Below are 25,034 nucleotides of genomic sequence, written 5' to 3'. Positions count from 1 at the left end.
GGAAAGCTCCAAGACGGTTTATTGCCAACAGATTAGCCACAATAGTGCAAGGTAGAATGCTATATTTATTCTGCAGAATGCTTTACCATACCTGAGTAAACAGCTCCAGATACTGTCTCTGTTTGTTTAAGATAGAAGCTGCCATATAAACTTGGTGTGACATCACTTCCTGCCTGAGTCTCTCCCTGCTCACTTACAGCTCTGAGCTCAGATTACAGCAGGGATGGGAGGAGGGAGGGGGAGAGGAGCAAACTGAGCATGCTCAAGCCCTGCCCTGTTGGTTTATGCTGAAAATAGGAAATCTGATACAGAAGCCCATGTGTACACAATAAAAGGAAAGAAATGCTGTGTTTCTTTTGACAGAGGACTCAGAGCAACATTACTTTGAGGATTTACTGGTGTATTTATATAGACCTTTCTAATAAAGCTTACTTAATTTTAGCCTTTGTTCTCCTCTAAAGTTGCTAAAAAGATGTAATTCCGTCTACTTCTTCTAACCTGTTTCCCTGAATGTGTAATAAATGAAAGCTCAGTTAAAGCTAGTTAATGTAAGCTCAGTTAAGCAAGTTAAATCAGCAACGGGAAGGATAAAGTGTGTCTTGCTTTGACATTAAATAATAGACAAGAAGATAATTGTGGGTTAAAGAAACATGGCCTAATGTCCACCTCTTAGTCCAGTTTCCTTTTGGCAAGATTTGTCAGATTTAATACTGTAACTGGTGGGCCCAGACCAGAACTTCCCACTTTTTTGAAACTGTCTTCCTGTCTTTTGTTAATAATTTAGTTCTTAAAAGAAAACAACATGTTCCGCAATCCAGGAAGTCGGCTACAGGGTGTCTGCTTCCAAATCCTATTGCCCTACTCCTGAGCTTTCTACATTGCTACAGACCCTCTAAAAGTCCTACTGAAGCATCCTGTTGTAGAGTCATAGGTGAGACGTAACTGTGTTTCTTCCATTAATCATCTGTCATTAAAAAGCTGTAACAAACAGAATCAACCTTCCTGCTTTTTGCCCCAGCTAATTACGTTTACCGCAATTAACAAGGTCACCACTAAATTATTTGGTTGACACACTTGTTGTGTTTTTTAAAAAATTCCATATTGTTAATTTGAAAGGGGTCTGCAAGTGCAAAAAAAACATTTTGTCATAAAAGTATCAGAAATTAAATTTGACTATTTAGCTCATTTTCTGTTTTGTCATCACTATAAGCCAACCAATGTGCTACTAAGCACACATTTCCATGTTTACCGTTTCTACACCTTAAAGGTATAATAAATGAAAAATAGCTGGAAAAATGAATATACTTGGCAAGATATCCAATGCCAAAAACATGCCAGTAAATTTGCAGTCAGGTACAAAACAGGTGCAGCAAGGCACTTATGTTGACATATATGTCTGTTTATTAACTTCTAGCACTTTAGTAAACCTGAGAATGGTGAGAATAGTCTCCAATCGTTGGCAATGTGTGGTGAACAATTCCCAAACATTAGTAAACGGATTCCTTGTACAGAAGTCATGTTCCCAATGAGTGATGAGCGAAATGGATCTTGGTAAAATATAGATGATTATCGACGCCAAGGCTGAATGGGAGCATTGGGCTGCATGGGACCCTCCAATAGATCCTTATATTCTTATGGCCCCATGTAATTATATGAAAATGCAACAGTATGTTATTAAGCCTACCTTCAGTCCTGCTTCTCCTTTGTCACCCTGTTCAGCATCCAAAAAGAGAGAATGAAAACGACCATAGAAAAAGAGCAAAAACAAAAACTGTCGAGTTAAAAATCAAAGAACAAAATATCAAACTATGAAAATAATTTCTAGCAAGTGATGTGCACAACCATTCGGACCTGTAATTACTTCAACAGTTTGCTTGACATTGGTTAATTGATCATCACTTGTTATGCCCCATCAAAATGTGCTGTGACTATGAATTCTATACTATCATGGGGTGTGGCCACACCTCTCACCTCTTTAATTCAAAAGCCAGTTAAATGTTGAGGCTTGACAGCACTATATTCTACACTGATGTCCCTTCAATAGAACACAGTAGTTGGTACTTTATGCACTCATAGAGGGTTACATAGGGAGAATTCACAAAAAAGTCAGTAAAGGAAAACATTTTCTGCCTCTCTCGATGGAGTTAAAAGTTGACGTAGCTATTTTTGTAATTTATTTCAGACATTTTTCCACCAAAATATCTCCACCATAATGAAAATATCAAGGAAAAATGTTGATAAGTCTGTATAAAGAAAATCGACACAATCGACATTTACACAGTTCAATAACGAGTTTATTTACTCTGTATAAGAAACTTTTTAAAGTTGGATTTCATTACAAGAAATCCATAAAACTAAGATACCTTCTGTGAATTTGTTTGTACTAACAACATTTTTAACAATTTGGCGACATACACTTTAAAGGGGTAGTTCACCTTTAAAAGTTAACTTTTAGTATGTTATAGAATGGCCAATTCCAAGCAACTTTTTTTACTCTTTCCAGTTTTCAAATGGGGGTCACTGACCCCATTTAAAAAACAAATGTATTGTTATTGCTACTTTATATTACTTATCTTTCTATTCAGGTCCTCTCCTATTCATATTCCAGTCTCTCAGAAAAAACTAGAGATTTATTATACCCCAAAGCTGCTAATCTGTGATTTTGTCAAGATTTTTCCTGCACCAACTTACGCGCTGATTTTTTGATAAATTAGTTAAATTGGTGGATGGGAGTTAGTTCGACTTTTAATTAGATTTTTTAGTAAATACCCCCCTAAAAGTTCATTGAAAGGCGAACAACCCCTTACAGAACTATGTGCTTACCGACACTTTTGTGAATTTCCCCCATTGTATAGAAATCTGTTCAGCGCTGTGCCCCTTAATACTTGTAGGAGAAATCAACCTGTGGGGAAAAAAACCCTGAACCCCCCACCCCAGGTTACCCTCCCTCCCCCCCCAGGCTAACTAACCCCCCGGGAGATGCCCCAGGGTTTTTTTTCCCCACGGGTTGATTTCTCCTTTAAGCACATGCAGAAATAATTTTATGATGTTTACTTTATATTGTTGATTTTACTCCTGGCTGATAAATATGGTTTGGTCATCTAACTGTGTTACCCTGTACTAATAGCCGGAGTGGAGTTACAGTATAAAATATAAGAAAGGAAAAATTAGCCTAATTATCCAAATTACATCATCTGCCTTATAAAAAGAAGATAGCAAATACTTCAAGAACACTGCTTAGATTCTTGAGGAAAATAGCAATTTCATCTTTGTCCATAAAAGAAAAACAGAGGTTTATTGTACTTTCAGGAAATCAGTGGAATCCTCTGGACAATGGAGCTATAAATACACTTGCTTTGATTACTACCTTTGCACCTGCAGGTCCTGGAAGTCCAGGCGCCCCCAGTAAACCAGATTCGCCCACCTCCCCCTAACAAGGAGAAGAAATGAAAATGAAAAAAATGACTCATGCTTAGAGACTGGAGTAAAGAAAAGCAAGGAGCAAACAAAATTACCATTCAGTTAATGTACAATTAAAAAGCAACAGATATTAAGGGGCATATTTATTATGCTGTGTAAAACAAAATTCGGCTAAACGACGAATATCTCAAGGTAAGGTAAGTGAACGCCAGATTTGCTGTTATTTTAGATCGTCTCTAGAAAAAACACGTACAAATTTGACATTGTCTTTTTTTTTACACTGTGAAGCCTGGCGATGTGTGGAGTATTATCTGTTTTTTACACAACTTAATAAATATGCACCTTAGAGTGATTTACTTCTTTGCTTTCAAATGATGGGGAAGTGACAATATATATGTAAATTTATATATATTGTATATAATATAATAGGGAATAGTGAGAATATTGTCCAATATGGTGGTGATTACATTTTCCTTCAAGGGTCAAGGGTTTTATAAAATCAGGTATAGGTGATAAATCTCCTATTGCTGATATCTTATTTGCTGCAAAGTTATTTGTGATAAGGGTATTAAAGGCATCCTTTGAGCTTATTAAAATGTAGACATTTAAAGAAAGCAAAAATGAGAATGGTGATATAGGGCTTCAAAAGTGATCAATAGCAAAATAATATAGAACTTGGTAGTAGAGGGAAGCCAGAGAGCGAGAGAAACACACAAAAAGAGTTATTTACTTCCCTCCACCCAAAATGACTGTAATTCATAATGCAGGCGTCTTTGGAAGAGAATAGATTAACCCAAAAACTCCAGGCCTGTGAATAATAAAGTTCACCTTCTAACAAATAACAGCTAGGGGTTCATAATTCCTCAAAAAGACTCCTCCAGAGCAAAGTATGACCAACATGTACTGACAAAAAATATAAGATGCAACTTGTAGTCAAACTATAATTCAAAGGGGGCAAATCTACGACAGAAACCAATTTTCCACACTCCGCGCCACTTTGCCAGGCGCAAATTAGTTACCATTACGCTAATTCACTAGAATGCAAAGTTGCCTCTCAGCAGCCGATCGCTGGCGAATTTTCGCTACCGTTACTCCGACAGCGCAAGCATTTTATACCGAATTTTCTCTGCCTAGAGAAACTTTGCTAATACTCTTGCGCTTAGGTTAATTTGAATAGGGCAGGTACCTAAAAGGCATATGGACTAGGGTTGCACCGAATCCAGGATTCGCTTCGGGATTCGGCCTTTTTCAGCAGGAATCGGATTCGAATCCTTCTGCCCGGCCGAACCGAATCCTAATTTGCATATGCAAATTAGGGACGGGGAGGTAAAACGCTTGACTTTTTGTCACAAAACAAGGAAGTAAAAAATATTTTCCCCTTCCCACCCCTAATTTGCTTATGCAAATTCGGATTTGGTTTGGTAGTCGGCCGAATCTTTCGAGAAGGATTCGGGGGTTAGGCCGAATCCAAAATAGTGGATTCGATGCATCCCTAGTATGGACATCTTTAAAAGTAATGTTGTTGCAAATGGTTGTGGCCACTTTTTAAAACAAATGTTAAATGAGCCATAATAAAGGCAGAGCCCACCTTTATGTAAATGTGGTATGCCCCTCAAATTAGTTAAAAAAATGTGTTCACACATAAGTCTTTAATAGTGTACTTTTGAAGGCAATACTGCTTTTAAAAAAAAAAAGAAAGTTGCCAGTGTTTTTAACAACTTTATTACATTTCCATCATACAGGATGTGATGTCACTGACATAATATTGAGGTACATGTCTCTTCGTTTTATCAGCTCACCTAGTCTGAGGTTGTGAAGTAAACTCTGGCAAAAGAGGTAACGTTCAGTAAAATTTGCATCCTATTGAATTTGCGGAGTAACGACCAGAGCGAAAAGTCGCCTGCCTATAGGGCGCGAACAAACGCTAGCGACGGTCTTGTTCGCTAGCGAATTGTCCTCTACGCCTGTAGAGGACAATTGGCAATGTCCCTGCGGATGAGATTTGTGCTAATTTTCACTAGCGATGGCCAATTTGCCCTTTAGTGAATCTGCCTCAAAAAGTTTGGAAATACTGAATTGCAAATCACCACAAATCCTTTCGTTTTCCCACATGTAGTTTCAGTGCAATAATGTATATAGTACACTTATGTATATTTACAAGAGGGAGAAAAAGTTGAACACAGGAAAAATAGTTGTTGAAAAAATGCCCTCTGTGCCATGACAATAAACTATAAAAATGTGAAAACAATAAACTATAAAAATACAAATAATAATTGCACCCGGTCCAATTTTTTATATTATATATATGTTTGCACATTGGGCTTTAAAATTTTGTATTGTAGAATGTGTTTTTTAAGTCATCTCTTGTTCTTCCTGAGTAAAGCCTTCGGCCTTCCTACAACCCAAATGTTACAATGACAGTTTGATGGAATTTGGGTGTTTGGAGCTCTACCATTACCGACAGGCAGTTTGTTTCTGACAGTCCAACCCAATCTCACTTGCAGAATTGATTAAAATGCCTCTGGGGGTTGCCACTACAAATCAGGCTATTGTGCAGAGTACATAAAATAAACATTGAACTCATAGTGAGAGTTATATTGTGGTGGTTTTCTTTTTTATGTTCTCTCGTTTTCATCTGATGATACAAGAAGATTCCATATGTGTAATGAGTTTAATGATCTGTCTATTATTCTCTAAGCTTAAAGGCAGTATCTGGCTAAAATCATTTGGCTTAATACAAACTTTCCCGTTACTTTTGCATTTAATTTGCAGTTTGCTAATGTTTATAAGCAAAAGGCAGCACAACAAGGTCACATGCAGGAATTATTTTCCACTTCATTGTACCGATGCCATTTGGCAATCACAACTTCAAATAGAAAGGAAGATAAACTACACGCATGGCTGGCTAATGAGCACAAGGTAATAAATCAAACTACAGAAAATGGCATTGGTAAATTTTAATGTGTAAATGAAAAATATTATAGGCCTTGATTACTTGAAGGCACAAGAAAACAAATTACTTTGCTTATATATTCATATTAACCATTTTGTTACTTCTCAGTCAACTCTATATCATGATTTGGTAGATAACTACAAAGCTCCCATTATTTTGAAACAGAAAAGAGGTAGTCAAATCATGGCAAGGTGAAGCAAATGCTCAAAATGTGCATGGGCCAAACCAACTTTTGTATCTGCAAACTCTAGGGGGCAAATTCTCTAAAATCCGAAGTTGCGCTCAGGGGAAGCGTAAGGTTGCGAAGTTGCGCTAGCGTTAATTCGCCAAGCAAATCGAAGTTTCGCTAGCGATGCTTAATTTGCAAACGGCGCCAAATTGAAGTTACAATGGAGATATATGTAGCACACAAGCCTGGGAAACCTTCAAAACAGCAAATAACATTTTTATTTTGCCCTACACATGTGCCCACTGTATAGTTAAGGTGCCATGAGTTAGGAAATGAAGGGGGGAAGGAGGGTAGGCCCAAAAAAAATTTCGATCTTTTTCAGCCTATCACCCATAAAAAAAGCAAAAACGCCAGCGTTTTTTGGGACTTAGAATTTTTTTTAACTTTTTTGGAAGCAATCCCTATCTACTCTATTGCACTTCGCCTGGTCTGAGGTGGCGAAGGAAGGCTGGTGTAAAAGGTAGCGTTCACAATAATTCGCGCGTAAGTGAATTTGTGTAGTTACGTCCGTTGTGCAAATTCGCCAGGTGTAAGGGTGCGAAGTAACACTAGCGAATTTACGCCAGCGTGTGTTAGTGAATAGGGAAATTAACGAAAATGCGATACGTTAGCAAATTAACGCTAGCTTTAGGCGCTTCGTCCTTTAGTGAATTTGCCCCTAGATGTTTTATACGTGATCTCTCCAGTCTGCACCAAAAAGAGCTACCGTGACCTCCGCTACAAAATTACTACCCCAACATTTAGGGGTGGTATTTACTAAAACTTGAATTGATCTCATTCAACCTAGCTCTTATCCACAAATTAACTCATTTATCAATAATTCTTCTTGTAAAACATTGCAACAAAATCCAACAACTGATGCTAAGTAACTCGACTTCAAATTGTCACCACAACAACTAGAATTATCAGATTATCGGACAACAACCAGCACAGATCACAATGTCAAGAAACATCTTCATATGCTATTAACTTCTACATGACCTTGACAGGTTTTAGCTGGAGTATTTGAGGGTTTTTTCCTCTAAAAATTCTAGTTTTCCCCTTTAAAAACTCAAACAGAAAAAATTAAGGTTTAATAAATAGGCCCCTAAAAGTGACGCTCATCATGAACTGGTACAATGACCCTCAGTATAAAAAGGCACAGTGACCTGCAGCATCAAATGGCAGAATAAGCCCTATCATTAAATTAGATTCGATTTTGTTAAAGCGTTTATCTGCTCTGAATTTTTACGAAGAATTATTGAGTTTGATAGGTGGATAAGCGTTTGGTGACTTTGTTTTAATACAAAACTGAGATAAACTCAAGTTTAAGTTAATAATCCCCTAAAATTTCATTTTGAGGACAGTATTAAATGCACCTCCTACTAAACAATGGGATCAAATTGGTGGCTTATATCATAGAACTTAGTATGGAGAGGGATGATGCTCTGAAACTTTTAAGTGTTCACTGACCAACCAAGTTGTTGTTTGATTCACTAGATTACCCAATGAGCAGATGTAGAGGGAAGTTAGGAGGAGCTGTACCACCTATTACTTCCACATTTCCCATATGCCTGCTGAGAAGTGGTACTGGTATAAGAATTGTAATTTTATCCAAAAAAACATCCTCCACCAGTGACACAGTATTTATCCACAGTTATTTCTCTTACTCTACCGTGACTTGCAGGTGTGCCAACATTTTCAGTAAACTCTGTGTTCATTACTGGGGTCAACTGTATTCTCAAAAGAATCATACAACTAATCCCAGGACACATTCAATATTTTAATTGCTAACTTTATGGGAGCTGATGTTTCAGAGCAACTTTGTGCCCCTTCTTCAAACTGCAACATATTTATTCAATAGTGAATGTCCTTTTAAGGATCATCTCTAGTTTTATAAAGACCATTATGATTATTATTATAAATAACCATTATGAAAAAACAATATGGATTCCTTTAGATAATGGTTAACATTAAACAAGTACATGCATTTATATACTGTATAAAGGTAAGTATAATATATAAAACTTTAGAGTTCAAATGATCCAAATACAATAAGTATTTGTTGTTTCTACCTTTTTTCCTGGGCTGCCTGATGTTCCTGGCTCTCCCTACAAAAGACACAACAAATCTCTTTTAGTTGAACTAAAACTTTTTCATTTCATTGTGTTGTTTTGGCTTTTCTATGAAAAAAAGGGTCAGAATAAGCAGTTACCATTTCTGGAGAGAAAATACATTTCTATAAATTTAATGCATAATTTAAAAAAAAGATCACAATTTTTAAGTAATTGATTTTCAGACAAAAGAAACAAATTTGTATAAGTGTGCTCATCTCTAGCTAAAAACTCAGTTGGCAGGTAAACACTGTGGAATTCTACAATGGGGTGTCCAAAGGCTCAAGTTACTGTTGAATTACAAATGAAGGAAAAAATGACTCTTTTAAAGAAATGTACTGTCTGGTTCATTAAATAATCAATAACACCATAAAGAGAAACTATCTTTTTGACATTTATAGTATCTATCCATCCAACAACTACAAATAAACTTTCCTGGCATACTATTCTATATAAAGAAAAAAGTCCTGGAGACATTTTTCTGACCAAGGAATTGGTTTAGAATTATTATGTGCCTTGTTATTTTAATTACTGTTGTATACTATAGCAGGTAATTTCACTTCATATAAGGGTGCCACTAGTGATGGGCGAATTTGCGCCGCTTCGCCGAAAAATTCGCGAATTTCGCGCGAAATTCGCGAAACGGCGAAAAATTCGCGAAACGGTGCCGGCGTCTCGTTTTTGAAAAAAAAATTTGACGCCGGCGAATTTTTTCTGCGAATTTTCGCGGGAGTTTCGCGAATTTATTTGCTGGCGGCGAATCGCGCAAATTCGCCGTCACTAGGTGCCACCATACACAGCACAGGGACACGATTTTTGGTGCAACCCACACACTGTTCTAAAGTCCTGCAGACCCTTTTAATTTACCTGTGCAAGAACTAAAACCATTTTGTTGTACACAGTTATTTGCTTTGCAAATCAGTGGCAACAACAAGGTTTCACGCTTCAATTAAATAAGCCCCTATATGATTTGGCAGTTCTTGGCTTATGGTGATTGGTTACTTGGTTCACATAAAGTTATTTATAAGAGCTCTGGCAGATAAATGTCTGCTGTAATGTCGACATTGGTAGCATTTTAATAATAATAGCTTGTACTCACTCGCGAAGGAGATACTATCACAAACTCGATGCACATACTTTAGATATGTGTTTCTTAATCCCAATACAAACCTAGAGGTTTGTGTGTGTTTACATGTTTGTGTGCAACGTGCTTATACAATATATCTCTCTCTCTCACTCGCTATATATATATATATATATATATATATATATATATATATATATATATATATATATATATATATATATATATATATATATATATATATATATATATATATACTTGACTGTTTGTAAACTAGATCATTTTAGAACAGAGATATAATTATTACCTACCTTAGGTCCTGGAGGTCCAGGTAAGCCCTGTTGGTGATAAAGATACAGTTAGGCATGTGAAATCACTGGCACTAATACCACTGCATAAAGCTGTGAGATAAATAACAATGCCCTTACAAAACTGTGCCCTGCAAATGGCCACATGGGGCTTTGCTTTGTGAGCTGTGTCTGCAACCGAATTTCCTATCGCAAACTGTATCATGTGCATATGGAGGCTAAGAGCTTTATCAAAAATTCTGATCATGCAATGAGTCATCCCATTCCCCTTTTTACTTGAATACCTACAATATTTATGATTTTCAGGATAACTGCACAGTTGTTTTAGTCCTTTTGTTACTACTAGTAATGAAAGAATATTCTGCACTTTTGTTACTAAGAGCTAGGTGCTAAAATCAGCACACATAACATGCTTGCATGTCTCCTATATTGACATGAATGCAATCTGTGCTTCATTTAGGAATGGCCACATTCTTCCTTACTCACTCTTAGGGGCAGATTTACTAAGGGTCGAATATCGAGGGTTAATTAACCCTTGATATTCGACCAGGAACTAAAATCGTTCGACTTCGAATATCGAAGTCGAACGATTTAGCGCAAATCCTGCGATCGAAGGATTATTCGTTCGATCGAACGATTAAATCCTTCGAATCGAACGATTCGAAGGATTTTAATCCAACGATCGAGGGAATATCCTTCGATCAAAAAAACGCAGACAAGCCTATGGGGACCTTCCCCATAGGCTAACATTGAGTTCGGTAGCTTTTAGCTGCCGAACTAGGGGGTCAAAGTTTTTCTTAAAGAGACAGTACTTCGATTATCGAATGGTCGAATAGTCGAACGATTTTTAGTTTGAATCGTTCGATTCGTAGTCGAAGTCGTAGTCGAAGGTCGAAGTAGCCCATTCGATGGTCGAAGTAGCCAAAAAAACACTTCGAAATTCGAAGTTTTTTTACTTTGAATCCTTCACTCGAGCTTTGTAAATGTGCCCCTTAGTAAATGACTGTTGAACTTCCAACTATACAGAATGTTTTACTAATAAAAGTGTTTCCCTCTACTTAATGATAGCACCAAATCAAATATCTGCTTACATTAATCTAACTGCAGTAGACCAGTAAATGCTACCAGGTGACTTGTTACTAGAGCTGAAGCAATCATTATGATTATTTACCATACCCCTTACATAACAATACAGAAAGAATGAGTTAATGCATTTCCAAGCTCCACTATATACTTAAGGTCTGAACAATGGATCATGGCATAAAATAAACAATAGCATAAAAATAACATATTATATAGGCTAGGTGGTTCTTCTCTCTTATATCCTGAACTAAAATTGTATCTTGCAACATAGGTTATTTAAAGCTGGAAGCATTCAGTGAGTAGTTGGGAGCATTCAGTGAGTAGTTGGGTTAGTTTAATTAAAAGTCTTGATACTAACATGAACTAGTTATTGAGGGCCAAGTGGGCAAATAATCACTACCAAAGAGTTTACAATTAAACATCTAAACTGCAACCTAGGGAGTAAATCAGGTCTCAAGGAACTGACACAGTTATAGCACTTGGCTTGCCAGATTTACAGTGTATGTTACAGTAAAGAATCTTAGCACAGTGAGCAACTCCTTTTCTTAAAGTGTTTCTGGGCACTCCTACAGTGCTCAGCAGTATATTAGAGGCTTGTGGATTAGACCTGCAGGGAACAAATATATACTTACTTTTCCATCCTTTCCAGGTTTACCTGGTTCCCCAGTTTTTCCCTGTAAAAGGAAAGACAACTGTGTTACTGAAACAGCCATTTAAAATCCAGTGCAGTTATTTTTTTCACCCTGGGAATAACACATGGGTCGGAACATCAAAGGTGCTTAAGGGTCTTTTTTTAGTCTAGTTTTCTGCTGAGACCAGGATCATTACAGTCAGAGTGTTACTTCCTCTCTCTGGTATTTAACAGTAGTCTGGAGTGGAGGAAATAACATTGGTGTCAGCCTCTGACACATGTGATAGCCTTGATAAACCCAGGGACAGGGAAAACACTAAAGATTAAGCATTTACTCACTTTAGTATATCCTTCTTAACGTTCTAATAATTGGTTAATTCAATAACTGAATGGAAAGATTAGTGATAAAATGTCTTTGAAGCACACTCATGTGCCTTTTCAAGTCTTCTTCTGCACTGCTTTGCAACACGACTGGACAAGATGCAGACATTTCACTGCAAAGTACCCTGTATTATGGCATACCAAAATCCATCAGCTTTCTTCTTTAGTTTTGTTTTTTACATTAGAGCTAAGTCAACATCACCTTTTTATATAGCACTAGCAAGCTACACAGCACTTCACATTCATTTAGAACAAACAGGGGCCTTATAATAACAAACAAGGGTTACAGAATAGAAATAGGATCAGAAGGCCCGGCTTACAATCTAATGGCTCTGTACAAAAGGGTTATTCTGGGCAGTATTATATATATATAGTTGTGCAGTATGGCTTGCCTCTTAAAGGAGAAGGAAAGCTACAGAGGCATTTTATTTCCAATAGATTAGCTGCAATAGTGCAAGCTAGAATGTTATATTTATTCTGTAGAATGTTTTACCATACCTGAGTAAAAAGCTCTAGAAGCTCTCTGTTTATTTGGGAAAGCAGCTGCAGTATTAGCTTGGTGTGACCTCACTCTCCCAGCTCACTTATAGCTCTGGGCTCAGATTACAGCAGAGAAGGGAGGAGGGGGAGAAGAAGCAAACTGAGCATGCCCATGCCTGGGTCAAGGAGGTTTAAACTAAAGGCAGGAAGTCTGATACAGAAGCCCATGTGTACACAATAGAACAATAGAAGGAAAGAAGGACTCATAGCAGCACTATTGGTATATTTAGGTGGACCTTTCTGATAAGGCTTACTTAGTTTTAACCTTTCCTTCTCCTTTAATGACAATGCTAGTACTGACTGCCCTGCAGAGAAAAGCAATTCAAGAATTACTATTTGGCATTTCAGAATGGTAAAATTAATCTGTACCCTTACAGTAACACTATTTTACTATATTACTATATATTTATTTTTTTAACAAGCACAACATTTGTTTATTTCCCAGAACAGTGTTACTGTCTGATCATTTATCAATTATGCACTCATGATTTTGTTAGCTATAGATTTTTTTTATTGTAGTCAAAATGCATTAAAGCTATGCCTTATTATTTATTTGGAAGAAGGCCGCTATTAAAAGGGATCACAGAGAGGCCATGTTTTTATAAGAAGGTTACTTACACCATGGTTAGCACTACAATCTCAAAAACTAGTATTACAAAAACAGGCAAACATAAACTGTTTTTAGAAGGCTATGGCATCATTGCCATTCACCATGCTATCTTAACATGCATAAGCTACTCATCTATTGATCTTACAAAGCATCTCTGTTCTATCAAAGTCTTGAAATCTTATGTCGTTACAGATATCATGAACAAGAAGTGATTTCATAGTGCTTAAAATGGTCATGCAACAGCATCATTTTTGTATTTTAAAAATGTCCATTGTGAGGGGGACTTCCAAACATTTGCTACGACTACCCCAGCTTTGGCCTATATCGAAAGCTAAATTAACACCACTATAATAATGTATCTGAATCTATGGAAAAAAACACACAGGTGCAGTTAAAAAATGTCATAAGGAATCATTAAACTGAATTGAAAGCTGATAAGATTCAAATCTGATGGTTGTTAAACCTGACTAGTGGCAAATATGACACAGAATGTGAGGATGACACTGCAATGAATTGTAGGAACAATATATTTTGTTTAAACTTACAGGTGTTCCAGAAACTCCAGGCAATCCTGGATCTCCTAGAGGTCCTGATGGCCCTGGTGGTCCAGGTGGACCTGGGAGCCCAGGTGGTCCTTGGATTCCTGTCTGTCCCTGCTCACCCTGAAGTTAAGAAAAGAGAAATTACATAACCAAAAAGGTAAGACTTGTATGTCTGTTGATCTTTCAACAGATCTGATGATCCAGGATAGTTAACACAACCTGAGTTTGTATGCATCACTCAAATTTAATTTGTGTTCACTTCAGACAATATACTATACATTCTTTGGTGTATTACACTTGCTGATTGGAAATGTAATAACAAAGTATCTGAAGTCTGAAGAAGTTTTAATGAACTAGCATTATGTGCTAATGAATAGACTATGAGTAGTTCTAAAATTCTAAGATTCTCATTTCAACATTTTCAAGTTAGGTGACATTTGAAAACGCTATTTCTCTTCATTAAACATTCAAATAACAGAAGTAAATTGTTACATTTCCTAAAGTTTATTACTGAGAAGCATGTAATTAAGGCAAAAAAGACAACAAGATGCAGCAGCCCTAACTTTTAGTAACGTTAGCCGCAGTGGGAAAAAGTGATTACTTGTTCATGCTGGTATTCATTAAATCATAAACACAACTGAGCAAACTGAGGTAAATTAAATGTTTCAGATGTCCCTGTTCATAATTGAATTCACACGATGCTTCCTAATCGAATATAAAACCAGTGTCTTCTTTTTTTCCATGTGTGGCCCATTCACATGCAACAGGTGTTAATTATTGTGGCTCCAACTAGTGACTTTGTTGAATGTAGTTTCCTGGATAGTCTGCATTCCTGATTAAAGCAGTCTGACCTATCACTTGTGTATGTGGAGATTTTGTATATTGTTGTGGGGTTATAGTTACTTTGCCTTATGTGACTAGATCCACCAGGGACAAATCCCTAAAATGTAGATTTTCCACAGCCAATAATTTATTCTTAGACCCAATATGACATCCTGGGTTTTTTTCATAAATCTTAGTGATTAAATAAATATACTGCTGGAGCACAACAATAACATGATTTACTATTATTAATAATAATATGAAATACAATTAATAATGATACTAATCATTTTCAGCTGAACTGGCTGGCAAAGTTTGTAAAAAGTGTGAGAAGGAAACAATGTTCATGTCAGCATGAGAACATTAACCTGACCTGAATGTGTTGTGCCTAATTTTATAAAAAAAAATCCCTTTTTTTTACCTCTGCTGCCATTGTAAAAAGTAAAAATAAAATATAAAGCTTGTGATTGTCTAGATCCGAATAGAAGTCCCAAATGTACCAAACAACCATGAAGCACCTAGGCAACAGGCATTCATTAGCAAGTTAACTCACCCTGCATAGACAGTATTACGCTCATTTTCATGATCTAATTTGAACAAAGGAGCTATGCTGTAACCCTAGCTACACTAATCTTTGGGCACTGTCAGAAATTTCATGACATCACCCCTATAATATTTGTTAATACCCAGTGCTTAGGGGAGTGTTAATAGTGTTTGCCTAGTTTGTTTTTTTACAGTAGCCTTGCATGGAGCCTCAAATAGATGCTCCACTACCTGCAAAATGTTGTATTGGTAAACTTTTAATTTAAACTCAGATTATTCCAGCTCTGCAGCCAATGTAGCAATGCTTTTCAGGCTTAAAACCTTACATGTTCTTACTATCCTCTATTCCTTATACTATGAACTGTATCAGATTGCTAAATATCATCTAATCCAAACAGGTAATATTGAAATGATACAGAGACTTTTTGCTTTTTTTGATATTATACACTGAACTGATCATTTGCATCTAAGACTCAAGGTATCTAAACTGGTTCTATTTTGTTTTCAAAAGAGGATAATTCATGCAATTCGCTTATAGCAGTCGATAAATACTTTGCCTTTAATCCAACCACGAAATATCCCTACTATCAGGCCTGTGTATTCCAGTCTTCCTATACTGTCAGCTATTTACTATTTTCCAAATACTGAAAAGATCTTTTGTTAGGCAGGGGCTCTGATACAGCTTGTTTTTCCATAAACACATTCATCTGTACAGGGCTGCATAAATATTTATTTTGCAATGTTAATAAACCATCAAATGCAATTATTTTTGTGTATTAAAGTTTCATTGTTACTAATGTGTTACAGTGTTAGCATTTCTACACCCACATCATATTTTTAATAAGATTAAATAATTAAACAAAAGAAACAATCTTCCAGAGTCAAAATGAATGCATGTTAATACACTTTCAGGTAAAGTGACATCATGCAAAGCAGAAAAAAAGCAAAGTAAAGAGTACCTGGTAGATCCGTCTTTTAATGACTGACGGCTGAGCCACCCGCACAGTATTAATGAGAGGCAACAGCTGAAGGTGGATACCAGCCCAGAAATTCACAGTGCAAAGGTGCAAGGATACAGTAAAAGGAAGGACAGGAAATGTGCCAAGCCAGGAGAGTGAGGGAAGCCAGAAGAAAGAGAAGAAAAAGAGTAACAGAAGGTTTTTGACTGCACACACACAAAAAAAGAAATTTAAAATGTTTCTGGGAATATTTATTTAAGGGAAGAGAAAACAATGTACATAAATCTGTCTAGCAAGCCTTAAAATCCAATTCGCCACTAGATAGCTTTAGAGAATTTTCTTTTCCCAGCATGTTTCTTTACAAAAGAAAATACAGGTAATGCTCCTTAAAATGGAGCACAGAAGGGATATTGTGTGGAATTTGAAGCTGCAGTGGTGATGGATCCTTCTGCACCTGGAGGATTAACAACAAGTTAAATCAACGCTTAGCTAAGCATACCAAGCTTTGCTTGGGCAGAAATGGCTTGACCTCGCCTTTGTTTCCAGCCAACAGCATCACAGCTGTAAATGATGCACTTGCCTTGTTAATCTTCCTTTAATGTTAATTAGCTAGTTGCTCTCAGCTTCATTGTCTTAAACAGATGAGTTTTAATTTAAGTCAGAACTGAAGCTGTGGAACATCTGAAGGATTATTTTTTTGAGAAAATTGCTGGGGTCCTGGGATTGACATGGGTGGAATTTTTCAATTTGTGTTGGCTTCCTTTTAAGAAATTACATTATTTACACACCAAAATATTTATAGTAAAGAAGTAAGAGCTAAGAGAAGTAAAAGCTGACCATATACTGCAAGACATTGAATTAGACAATCAAAACATCAGATGTGCGGCCTGTTAGAAGCTCCATTGCTAGCTGTTATCCCAAGACTTTCAGTTGGTGGGCAGCCGTAGAAGGTCTCTGAAGTGGCTTAACTTTGGAACTCTTGCACAATATAAAGAGAGTGCCTTTAGAGAATCCGATCAGAGAAACTCTGATTTTTAAAAATTGTTCCCATGAGAGAGCAATCAACAGCAGGGGTGTAAGTTAATATCTAATGTTTATTCTACACTGATCACTCATAATTAATCTCTGGAGGAAAAAAAGATGCTTAATAAAGGTTATTTTCTATATTTTATATTAATGGATACAATGGAAAAAGTATTAATATGTTGCTATGTGAAGAAATACAGGACCCCGAGTGGCAGGCTCTACTACTTTACCAAAGGTTATAGACACGAAAACAAAATAATGTTTTTTTCCATAATGACTTTTCTCAGCATCTCACAGTTCCCCTTAGAAGAAACATTATTTACAACTGCCACCTTTTTTTGGCAGTGTGTATTTTTAAATGGCATACCTTTCTATTTTCTCCTTAACCTACTTTCATTTGACATTCAAATTACAGTTGCTATAGCTGTAGCTTGTATTCTGAATGTCAAACTGGAAAGAAGTAAGACGGGTTATTCAAACAAAAAAAGAAAAGAAAATCGAGTCTTACGTGAAGTAGGAAGAATGTTCTAAAAATTCCTTTTGACAGAATACGATAAACAAGTTTGCACACCTTTACCTACCTACACTGCTGTTCTTACAGTACGACAATGGAACATCTGTGCTGTCAATGGTTCCAGTTATAAGGACATACCCAAACATGTGGGGAATGTTAGGCAGGCATGCCAAGCGGCATTATCAAAATGTTTTCAATGTACGACATGTTGATAAACCAATAAGGCCACAACAGAAAGTTTGCTTTGATGCTCAGTGTGCTCATATTACATAAGAATTTAAAGAACTGGGCTCTAAGATAATTCATGTTGATTATTCCCTAGATCCTGTAGCAGAGACTATTCTTTCTAGTGAAAGAACCAAAAATAACAACTGGTTTTAATTACGTAAGCTCTTGTTTTTCAAATGTCGCAAGCTATAACCTTAGTTATTGTTCTTTAATGTCTTATTCAGTGCAACTGGAACTCACTAATATCTAAAACTTTTGGTTACAGAATCCCCACCACATGGAACCTTTCATTAAGCAACTCTAGACATGCATCTGTTTTGTGAGTCACACTATGGTATATTTGGAAATGCACCAATTCCAAGATTTAGCTTGGGTACACTTTTTGCAAGTTGAGGTTTGACAAAATCGTAAGTCCAAATACTTTTGATTTTAAAGGGGCCATATAGTCAGAAAAGACTAAAAAACAAACATATCTAGTATGCTTTCTTTTATAAAAAAAATGTTTTATTACAAAAACATTTTGCAGTGCATACCCCTTCTTCCAACTTGTCCCTTCTATTGGGGGGAGTGGGTCTTTCTAGTACAGGGTAAATACAGTATATTTCTAGCTGGTATCATTTCCTTCACAGCAAGGTTAGGTTTATGTTTATCTTGAAGACTGCATTTTTTAAATGAGACTGATTTTGTAACGCAAGCATATTAAATATATTTTTGTTTTTGAGCCTGAAAATGGCCTTTTCGTGAAAATTTATGCTTCAAATTTGTTTCCATTTTCTATTTAGCTCTAATGTGAATATGCAAATTCGGTGTTGGATTTAGTTCAGTATATAGCATTTATGTTGGACTTGCAGGCAGATGCACCAGTTGTGTAGGCATTTGAGTTGGAATTGATGCCAGTTACACTGGGTGTGTTGGCATTTGCTATAGATTTGCAGGCAGATGCACTAGGTGGGTAGCAGGTGCATAATAACTAAGGAAGCAGAGGGGGGCCCCAGGAAGTATAGGGGCCCCATGAGGCCCTAATTCATATACAATAAATATTGGTAAAACAGGTCAAACATTTTGAGGGCCTGAAAAATAGTTTGCTGTGGGGCCCAGTAATATCTAGTTACACCAGTGAGTATATAAGCAAGCCAATTGGCAAACTCTTCACACCATTCACTCTTAAGTTTGCAAGCAATTTACCAAAGGATTACTGTCGTTTGAACAGCAATTATGAGCAAAGAGGCATTTCTATATATGGTGGATTCCCTGAGTGAGTGAAGCTGTCACTCATCATGTACAGCATAATAGGAATCTGCTTTCCTCTGTTTAAATCTCGGTTTTTTTTCTGGAAGTTTTCTTCCCACCATGACAGTCTTGTGTATTTACATCCCTGATAGTCTTTATCTCTGTGTTGTATCCTGAATCCCTGTATTCAAAGTGAGACCGTCCAGATCTCTGTATTCTGTTACCCTATTTTATGTTTATTCCTCTCTTTCACCTTGAGAGCTCAGCCATAGGCAGCAGCCCAGCTCTGTAATAAAACCCAGGACACCACTTAAGCATAGATTGCTTTGCTCTTTTTTCTAACATAACAATGCAGTGAGGTTGCTGTGCTAGATAAACACAGCTGACCCTACTATTATTGTGCTGGGACTGTGACATAAATATTGTCAGAATATCTCTGCAGCAGGCTGCTTGCCACTCACAGAACAAACTAGCTAAACTCAAAAGGCTCATAGACCTAACGGCAAGTGACAAAGCTTTCACAGTCAACAGCAGTCCCTAAAGAATCATCATAAGGCCTGACATCTTTTTATATGCAATGAACGCTTTTGCTGTGCTTCTTTTAGCTTTTTCAGATTCTTTCTCATCAGAGAAATGGGTAAAGGTTTTGAACTAATACTGTAAATATTTGAAAATATACCCTATTTATAAAGATTTACATTCACTTTATTTTATCTATTAATGTTCAGTAATACATGTTACCTCCCAGGGTGCTGCATTTATTTGCATATTTAGTATTTGTATCTGCATTTACATGATGCTCATACAAAAATGGCAAAAATTGTGCTCAAAATATTTGGGTTATGTTTTTTAATTAGTACAGGTATGGCATCAGTTATCCAGAAAGCTCAGAATTACGGAAAGGCCATCTCCTATAGATTCCATTTTATCCAAAAAACGATTTCCTTTTTCTCTGTAATAATAAAACAGTACTTTGTACTTGATACAAACTAAGATATAATGAATCCTTACTGGAGGCAAAACAATTCTATTGGGTTTATTTAATGTTTACATAAATTTCTAGTAGACTTAAGGTATGAAGATCCAAATTACAGAAATATCTGTTATACTGAAACCAAGGTCCTGAGAATTCTGGATAACCGGTCCCATAACTTTACTAGTAGTAGATCAGTGTCTTCTTTTGTTTTCATTATAACTTTGAAACTTATTTGAAACAGATCTTGCATAGATGGAGAAAAGCATCCCACATTACTAATCTCTGCAAACAATGCTTTACTGACCAAATCCTGGTCACATTAAATCATTTGTTAAAAGAAATGGAAATTGTTTGTAGGTCCAAATGCTCTTTTATAGTAATTATGCATAAACACTGAATTTTCTGAAAGCTGAAATTGTTTGGCTTGATTCTATTATTTCCTAAAGCAGTGCAAGAAATTTAAAGTAGGCATTATGCAAGTCTGAGAATAATTATCTTGATTACTGTCTTTTTTCTTTCAGAAAAAAAGTCAAAGTGCAGGACAAATCCACAGCAGTAGTCATTGGGGGAATTTACTAAAGGGCGAAGTGGCTAACGCTGGGGAATTGACATCATTTTGGCACTTCGCCAATCTACTAACGGTAGCTGGCGTAATTTCGCCAAGGAGATAGACTCTTGCGCAACTTCGCACTCTAACTCCAGGCAAATTTTCGGTCTGGCGAAAGAGCGTTACTACACAAATTCATTAAGTTATTAATTTTACTGACCATTTCCTCTATCGCCAGACTTGCCTTCGCCACCTCAGACCAGGCAAAGTGCAATAGATTAGATAGGAGTTCCTCAAAAAAGTCCCAAAAAGCGCAGCCGTTTTTTCCTATTTAAATTGTGATGGACTGAAAAAGATTGTAAATTTTTTTTGGGGTACCCTCCTTCCCCCCTACATTTGCTAACATATGGCACCTAAACTATACTGTGGGCACATGTATAGGGCAATATAACAACTCTATTTTATTCCCTGGCCTTGTGTAGTGTAATGTATTTGCTGCAGCATATATGGCCATTGTACTTTAACTGCACGCCACATGCTAATTAGCCAACGTTAGTGTAACTTCGAACTGCTGAGCATAATTTCGCTGGCGTAATTTCGGCAGCATTCAGTACCCTGTGCGCAACTTCAGATCTTCATGAATTACCATTGTCCAGGCGAATTTACGCCTGGCGAAGTGTTGCAATGTGCGCGAAGCGTCGCGTTGTGCACGAAGCGTTGCGATGTGCGCGAAGCCATCACTGGCGAATTTTCCGCCATTAGTGAATTTGCCCCATTGACTGCAAAATATTTATTTGGGAACGTGAAGAACACTACATGTTTCGGGCTAAGCCCTTTGTCACACTTGACTGCTGTGGATTTGTCCTGCACTTTGACTTCTTTTCTGACTGATTCTACTGGGGATCAACACAGGATACCCCGCAGGACAATCTATATATAAATACTTAAAATGGTGAGCTGCAGCCCATTCCTAAATATATTGGATACTGTCTTTTTTCTTCTATTGGGTCAACACAAAGTCATTCCATGTCCACCTGTTGTTTTTAATAGATTTACATTAGTCTAGTGAAGATTCTTATGATGTCACAGAGTCAAATACTAGACACTCTATATGTCAATGGATTATTCAGTCTGTGACTCTTTATGACCATAAGTGTATGTCCCTTTGCTCATGCTTTTAACTGAGATATTTAGAGTCTTTTGCATGCCTGTACATTCTAACACAGCTGGTCTCTCTTCCCTATAAATCATGTTAGTCCTCCTTAATAGAATGACTGGTATGCAACTTGGAGTGGGGCCAGAACTATGGTGAATACGACACTATTTACAAGGCAACAGCTTCTATTCCTTAGAATCGGTATGTATTGTTCTGGAGTCCGATTGCTCTTCTTTTATCTCTGCAACCCATTAAACCAAATGTTGCCCATTGCTTTTTCTGCTTAGAATATGCAGTGTTTTGTGTGTCGTCCTCTAAAATCATCTGCTAATTATAACTAACTCAAGAACTCTGAATCAGGATTTTGGAAGAGAAAAATGTAGAAAAATAAACTGCTACACCATATGCTGAACATCTTGTAGACTTTCTTTGTTGGTAGATCCATTGTCAATCCTTTGTTTCTAACAAAACATTTCCTGTACTAAAACAGTGGAATACTAACCAAACAAAACAAGTGTGTTCCACTCAAAACTCATAACTGCAAAGAACAAACTGTACTCTTGTTAGCCACTGTAACACAGGGCTGTCCCCTTTGGACTGGCACCAATGTAAGCCTTGTCTGTGTCAGCTACTTTAGAACTTAAAGGAGAAGGAAAGGTAATTTTTTAAACCTATGTTTAAATGTTGCTTGAGTGCTCCCCTCCTGAACCGCATTACTTTCGCTGCCCAATTCCTTCTCCTTCACTCACACCGTCCCGTTGAAGTTTCTGCCTTTTCTAAACTTTGCGGCAGCCATGTTAGCAGAGTGCGCGTTGCGTCCTGTGTATCCCTGTCTGAACTGCGCATGCACTGAATTTAGTCAAACAATGACGTTGCCTTGTACCTCTTGACTGCAGTATCACCGCTCGAATGGGGGAAGATAAGGATATTGTACGCAAGAGCAGGGCTTGCCAAATTTTTACTGCGCATGTGCGAGCCCTATTAGAACAGATTTGGATAGCAAGAGGGACGGATTTTCTTTTCTATGCACCTTACAAAGATTTTGACAACTGTCTTGGATTACAGAAAGAGGGGAAAACGTATAGAGCAAGGAATCCTGTAAGTATCTCTCCATTTTGTGGGCAATCTATACAACTTTATTTGTATTTTACCTTTCCTTCTCCTTTAATAAGGGTATTTAAAGGGGCAAATTAATGACCCAAAAATCTAAGATGCTCCAAAACTAACACAAAGTTAAAAAGTAGCAAGTTCTGTTCAGTCTTCTATATGTTAGAAAACTAATAGCAAACATCTAATCACTTGGGTGCAATTAACCAGCTATGGTAGTAAATTAACCCCCAAATCTGAAATAGGTGCAGCCCATATATATTAATCTATTGTGGGTAGCTAACTTTGTGAAAGTGGCTCCCAAGATGTACAGTACTCCTCTTGTTTATTAGATGCAGCCTCCTCACTGCGACAGAGCTTTATACAAGATGCAGGAAGTACCTTAGACCCCCAACAAACTACCATCAAGAAGAGCTAAATAGCAAAAAAACAGAGTGCAAGAAACTTTAAGGGCCAATATGGGTTAAAATAATCACAAACTGCACAACTGCCATGATACCTGTAAAAATGGTGAGACGCGATGGTAGGAGTTACCTGTGCCATAAGTGGCAAATTGTTCTAGCTCCCTTTATTATACATGCATGTATGATTTTTAGTCTGTTTACCAGTTTACCACTGGTTTGATCCTATACAGGGTGATGAAAGATATTAAGGGGCAGATTTATCAAGGGTCGAAGTGAATTAGAGGAAATTTTCGAAGTAATAAAATTCGAAATTCAAAGTAATTTTTTGGATACTTCGACCATCGAATAGGATACTTCGATACGAAGTAAAATTGTTCGAATATTCGACCATTTGATAATCGAAGTACTGTCTCTTTAAAAAAACTTTGACTTCAATACTTTGCCAAATTAAACCTGCCGAAGTGCTATGTTAGCCTATGGGGACCTTCTAGAGCAGTTTTCTAAGTTTTTTTGAAGTCGAAGAAAAATCGTTCGATCGATGGATGAAATCCTTCAAATCATTCGATTCAAAGGATTTAATCGTTCGATCGAACGATTTTACTTCGACCGCGAAACGGTCAAATTCAGTGAAAAAAACTTTGATATTCAAAGTCGAAGATAAAGCCATTCGATGTCGTATTTATCACTTTGAAATTCAACCCTTGATAAATCTGTCCACTAAATGCATTTTTTAGAGACAGGCAGGAAATAAACACTATCCCATTATACTTGCTTATATGTGTTTTGACAGCATTATATTTACCCCATTATTGACATGGCATGTTACTATAATACTATATAATGTATACTGGAGATAGAAGTAAAAGAAAGCTGTGCCATGCAAACAAAATCGAGGGACTATAGCTCTGTACATAGCACAGCATTCTAACTGAAAGATCCTGTATGCATGTGTAATGAAGGGAGTCACCAGCAGCACATGGGAGCTTAGGGGCCAAGACACTCGGGACCACCATCAAATGTGCTCAGTACGCCAAATATTGGTGATTTCATATGCCCTTTAGTCTTCAGTAATGCGATCAGGATAATTGAATTTCATGTAAATATAACTGCTGTATTGGTGGATTACTGAAGTTTTCCCAAGTTCCAAAAATCAAATTCATTAGTCACCTTAGAAGTGTTTTCATTTTAGTTTAACTGCAATGAGATGTGTGCTAAGGTTAGAAGGAAAAACATAAACACACCAATTAAAGCTTATACAAACAGTGAGCAAGCTTATGGCTGAGAAAGGCGTTGATGCATTAAGAGGGAATGTTTACCCTGTGCGTGTAATCCCCACAGTGGCCCTGCAATGAAAAAGAAAGGAAAAACTTGTAAAGGCTGGGAGATCAATTCTCACAATATATTCTGTATGTTATTAATGTGCAGTAACTAAGCTACCAGAAAAAAACTTATTTTATATTATAATAAATATGAAGTTCTTCTTACATAAAGGCCTGACAGCAAAATCATGCTATATGTGACCTCACATTCAATTCAAGATTCATCATCAGGTTTATATTTCTCAAAGAGTGAAAATGGGGATCAAGACAGAAGGAAGAAAACAACTCTCAAGTCACTTTTATAGGATGTTTAAGAGCAAGGAAATGTA

The 25,034-nt window shown here is 36.9% G+C and overlaps 1 protein-coding gene and 1 long non-coding RNA gene across 21 annotated transcripts in view; one reads left to right on the top strand and one right to left on the bottom strand.

Annotated features, from left to right (window-relative positions):
- Nucleotides 1-25,034, bottom strand: part of col13a1.L (collagen, type XIII, alpha 1 L homeolog) — a 216,670-nt gene that overhangs the window by 60,619 nt on the left and 131,017 nt on the right. For 15 of the 20 annotated variants that reach the window (XM_018225471.2, XM_041568872.1, XM_041568876.1 and 12 more), the window contains 8 exons: nucleotides 24,703-24,729; nucleotides 16,199-16,264; nucleotides 13,878-13,994; nucleotides 11,803-11,844; nucleotides 10,091-10,117; nucleotides 8,657-8,692; nucleotides 3,368-3,430; nucleotides 1,685-1,711 (listed from right to left, as the gene is read on the bottom strand). In XM_018225471.2, coding sequence (XP_018080960.1) covers nucleotides 1,685-1,711; nucleotides 3,368-3,430; nucleotides 8,657-8,692; nucleotides 10,091-10,117; nucleotides 11,803-11,844; nucleotides 13,878-13,994; nucleotides 16,199-16,264; nucleotides 24,703-24,729 — 405 coding nt within the window. The remainder of the gene's footprint in view (nucleotides 1-1,684; nucleotides 1,712-3,367; nucleotides 3,431-8,656; nucleotides 8,693-10,090; nucleotides 10,118-11,802; nucleotides 11,845-13,877; nucleotides 13,995-16,198; nucleotides 16,265-24,702; nucleotides 24,730-25,034) is intronic. The other 5 variants (XM_041568877.1, XM_041568883.1, XM_041568878.1 and 2 more) reach the window with 3 other exon arrangements.
- Nucleotides 746-20,122, top strand: LOC108696267. The gene is made up of 4 exons (XR_001932211.2): nucleotides 746-931; nucleotides 3,382-3,617; nucleotides 13,880-14,031; nucleotides 16,152-20,122. It is a non-coding gene; the product is annotated as an uncharacterized LOC108696267 (long non-coding RNA).

This window comes from Xenopus laevis, chromosome 7L (assembly GCF_017654675.1).
Source record: "Xenopus laevis strain J_2021 chromosome 7L, Xenopus_laevis_v10.1, whole genome shotgun sequence".
Taxonomy (NCBI): domain Eukaryota; kingdom Metazoa; phylum Chordata; class Amphibia; order Anura; family Pipidae; genus Xenopus; species Xenopus laevis.
The sequence above is the reverse complement of the archived record's forward strand: the minus strand, read 5'-3'. Positions and strand labels throughout refer to the sequence as shown.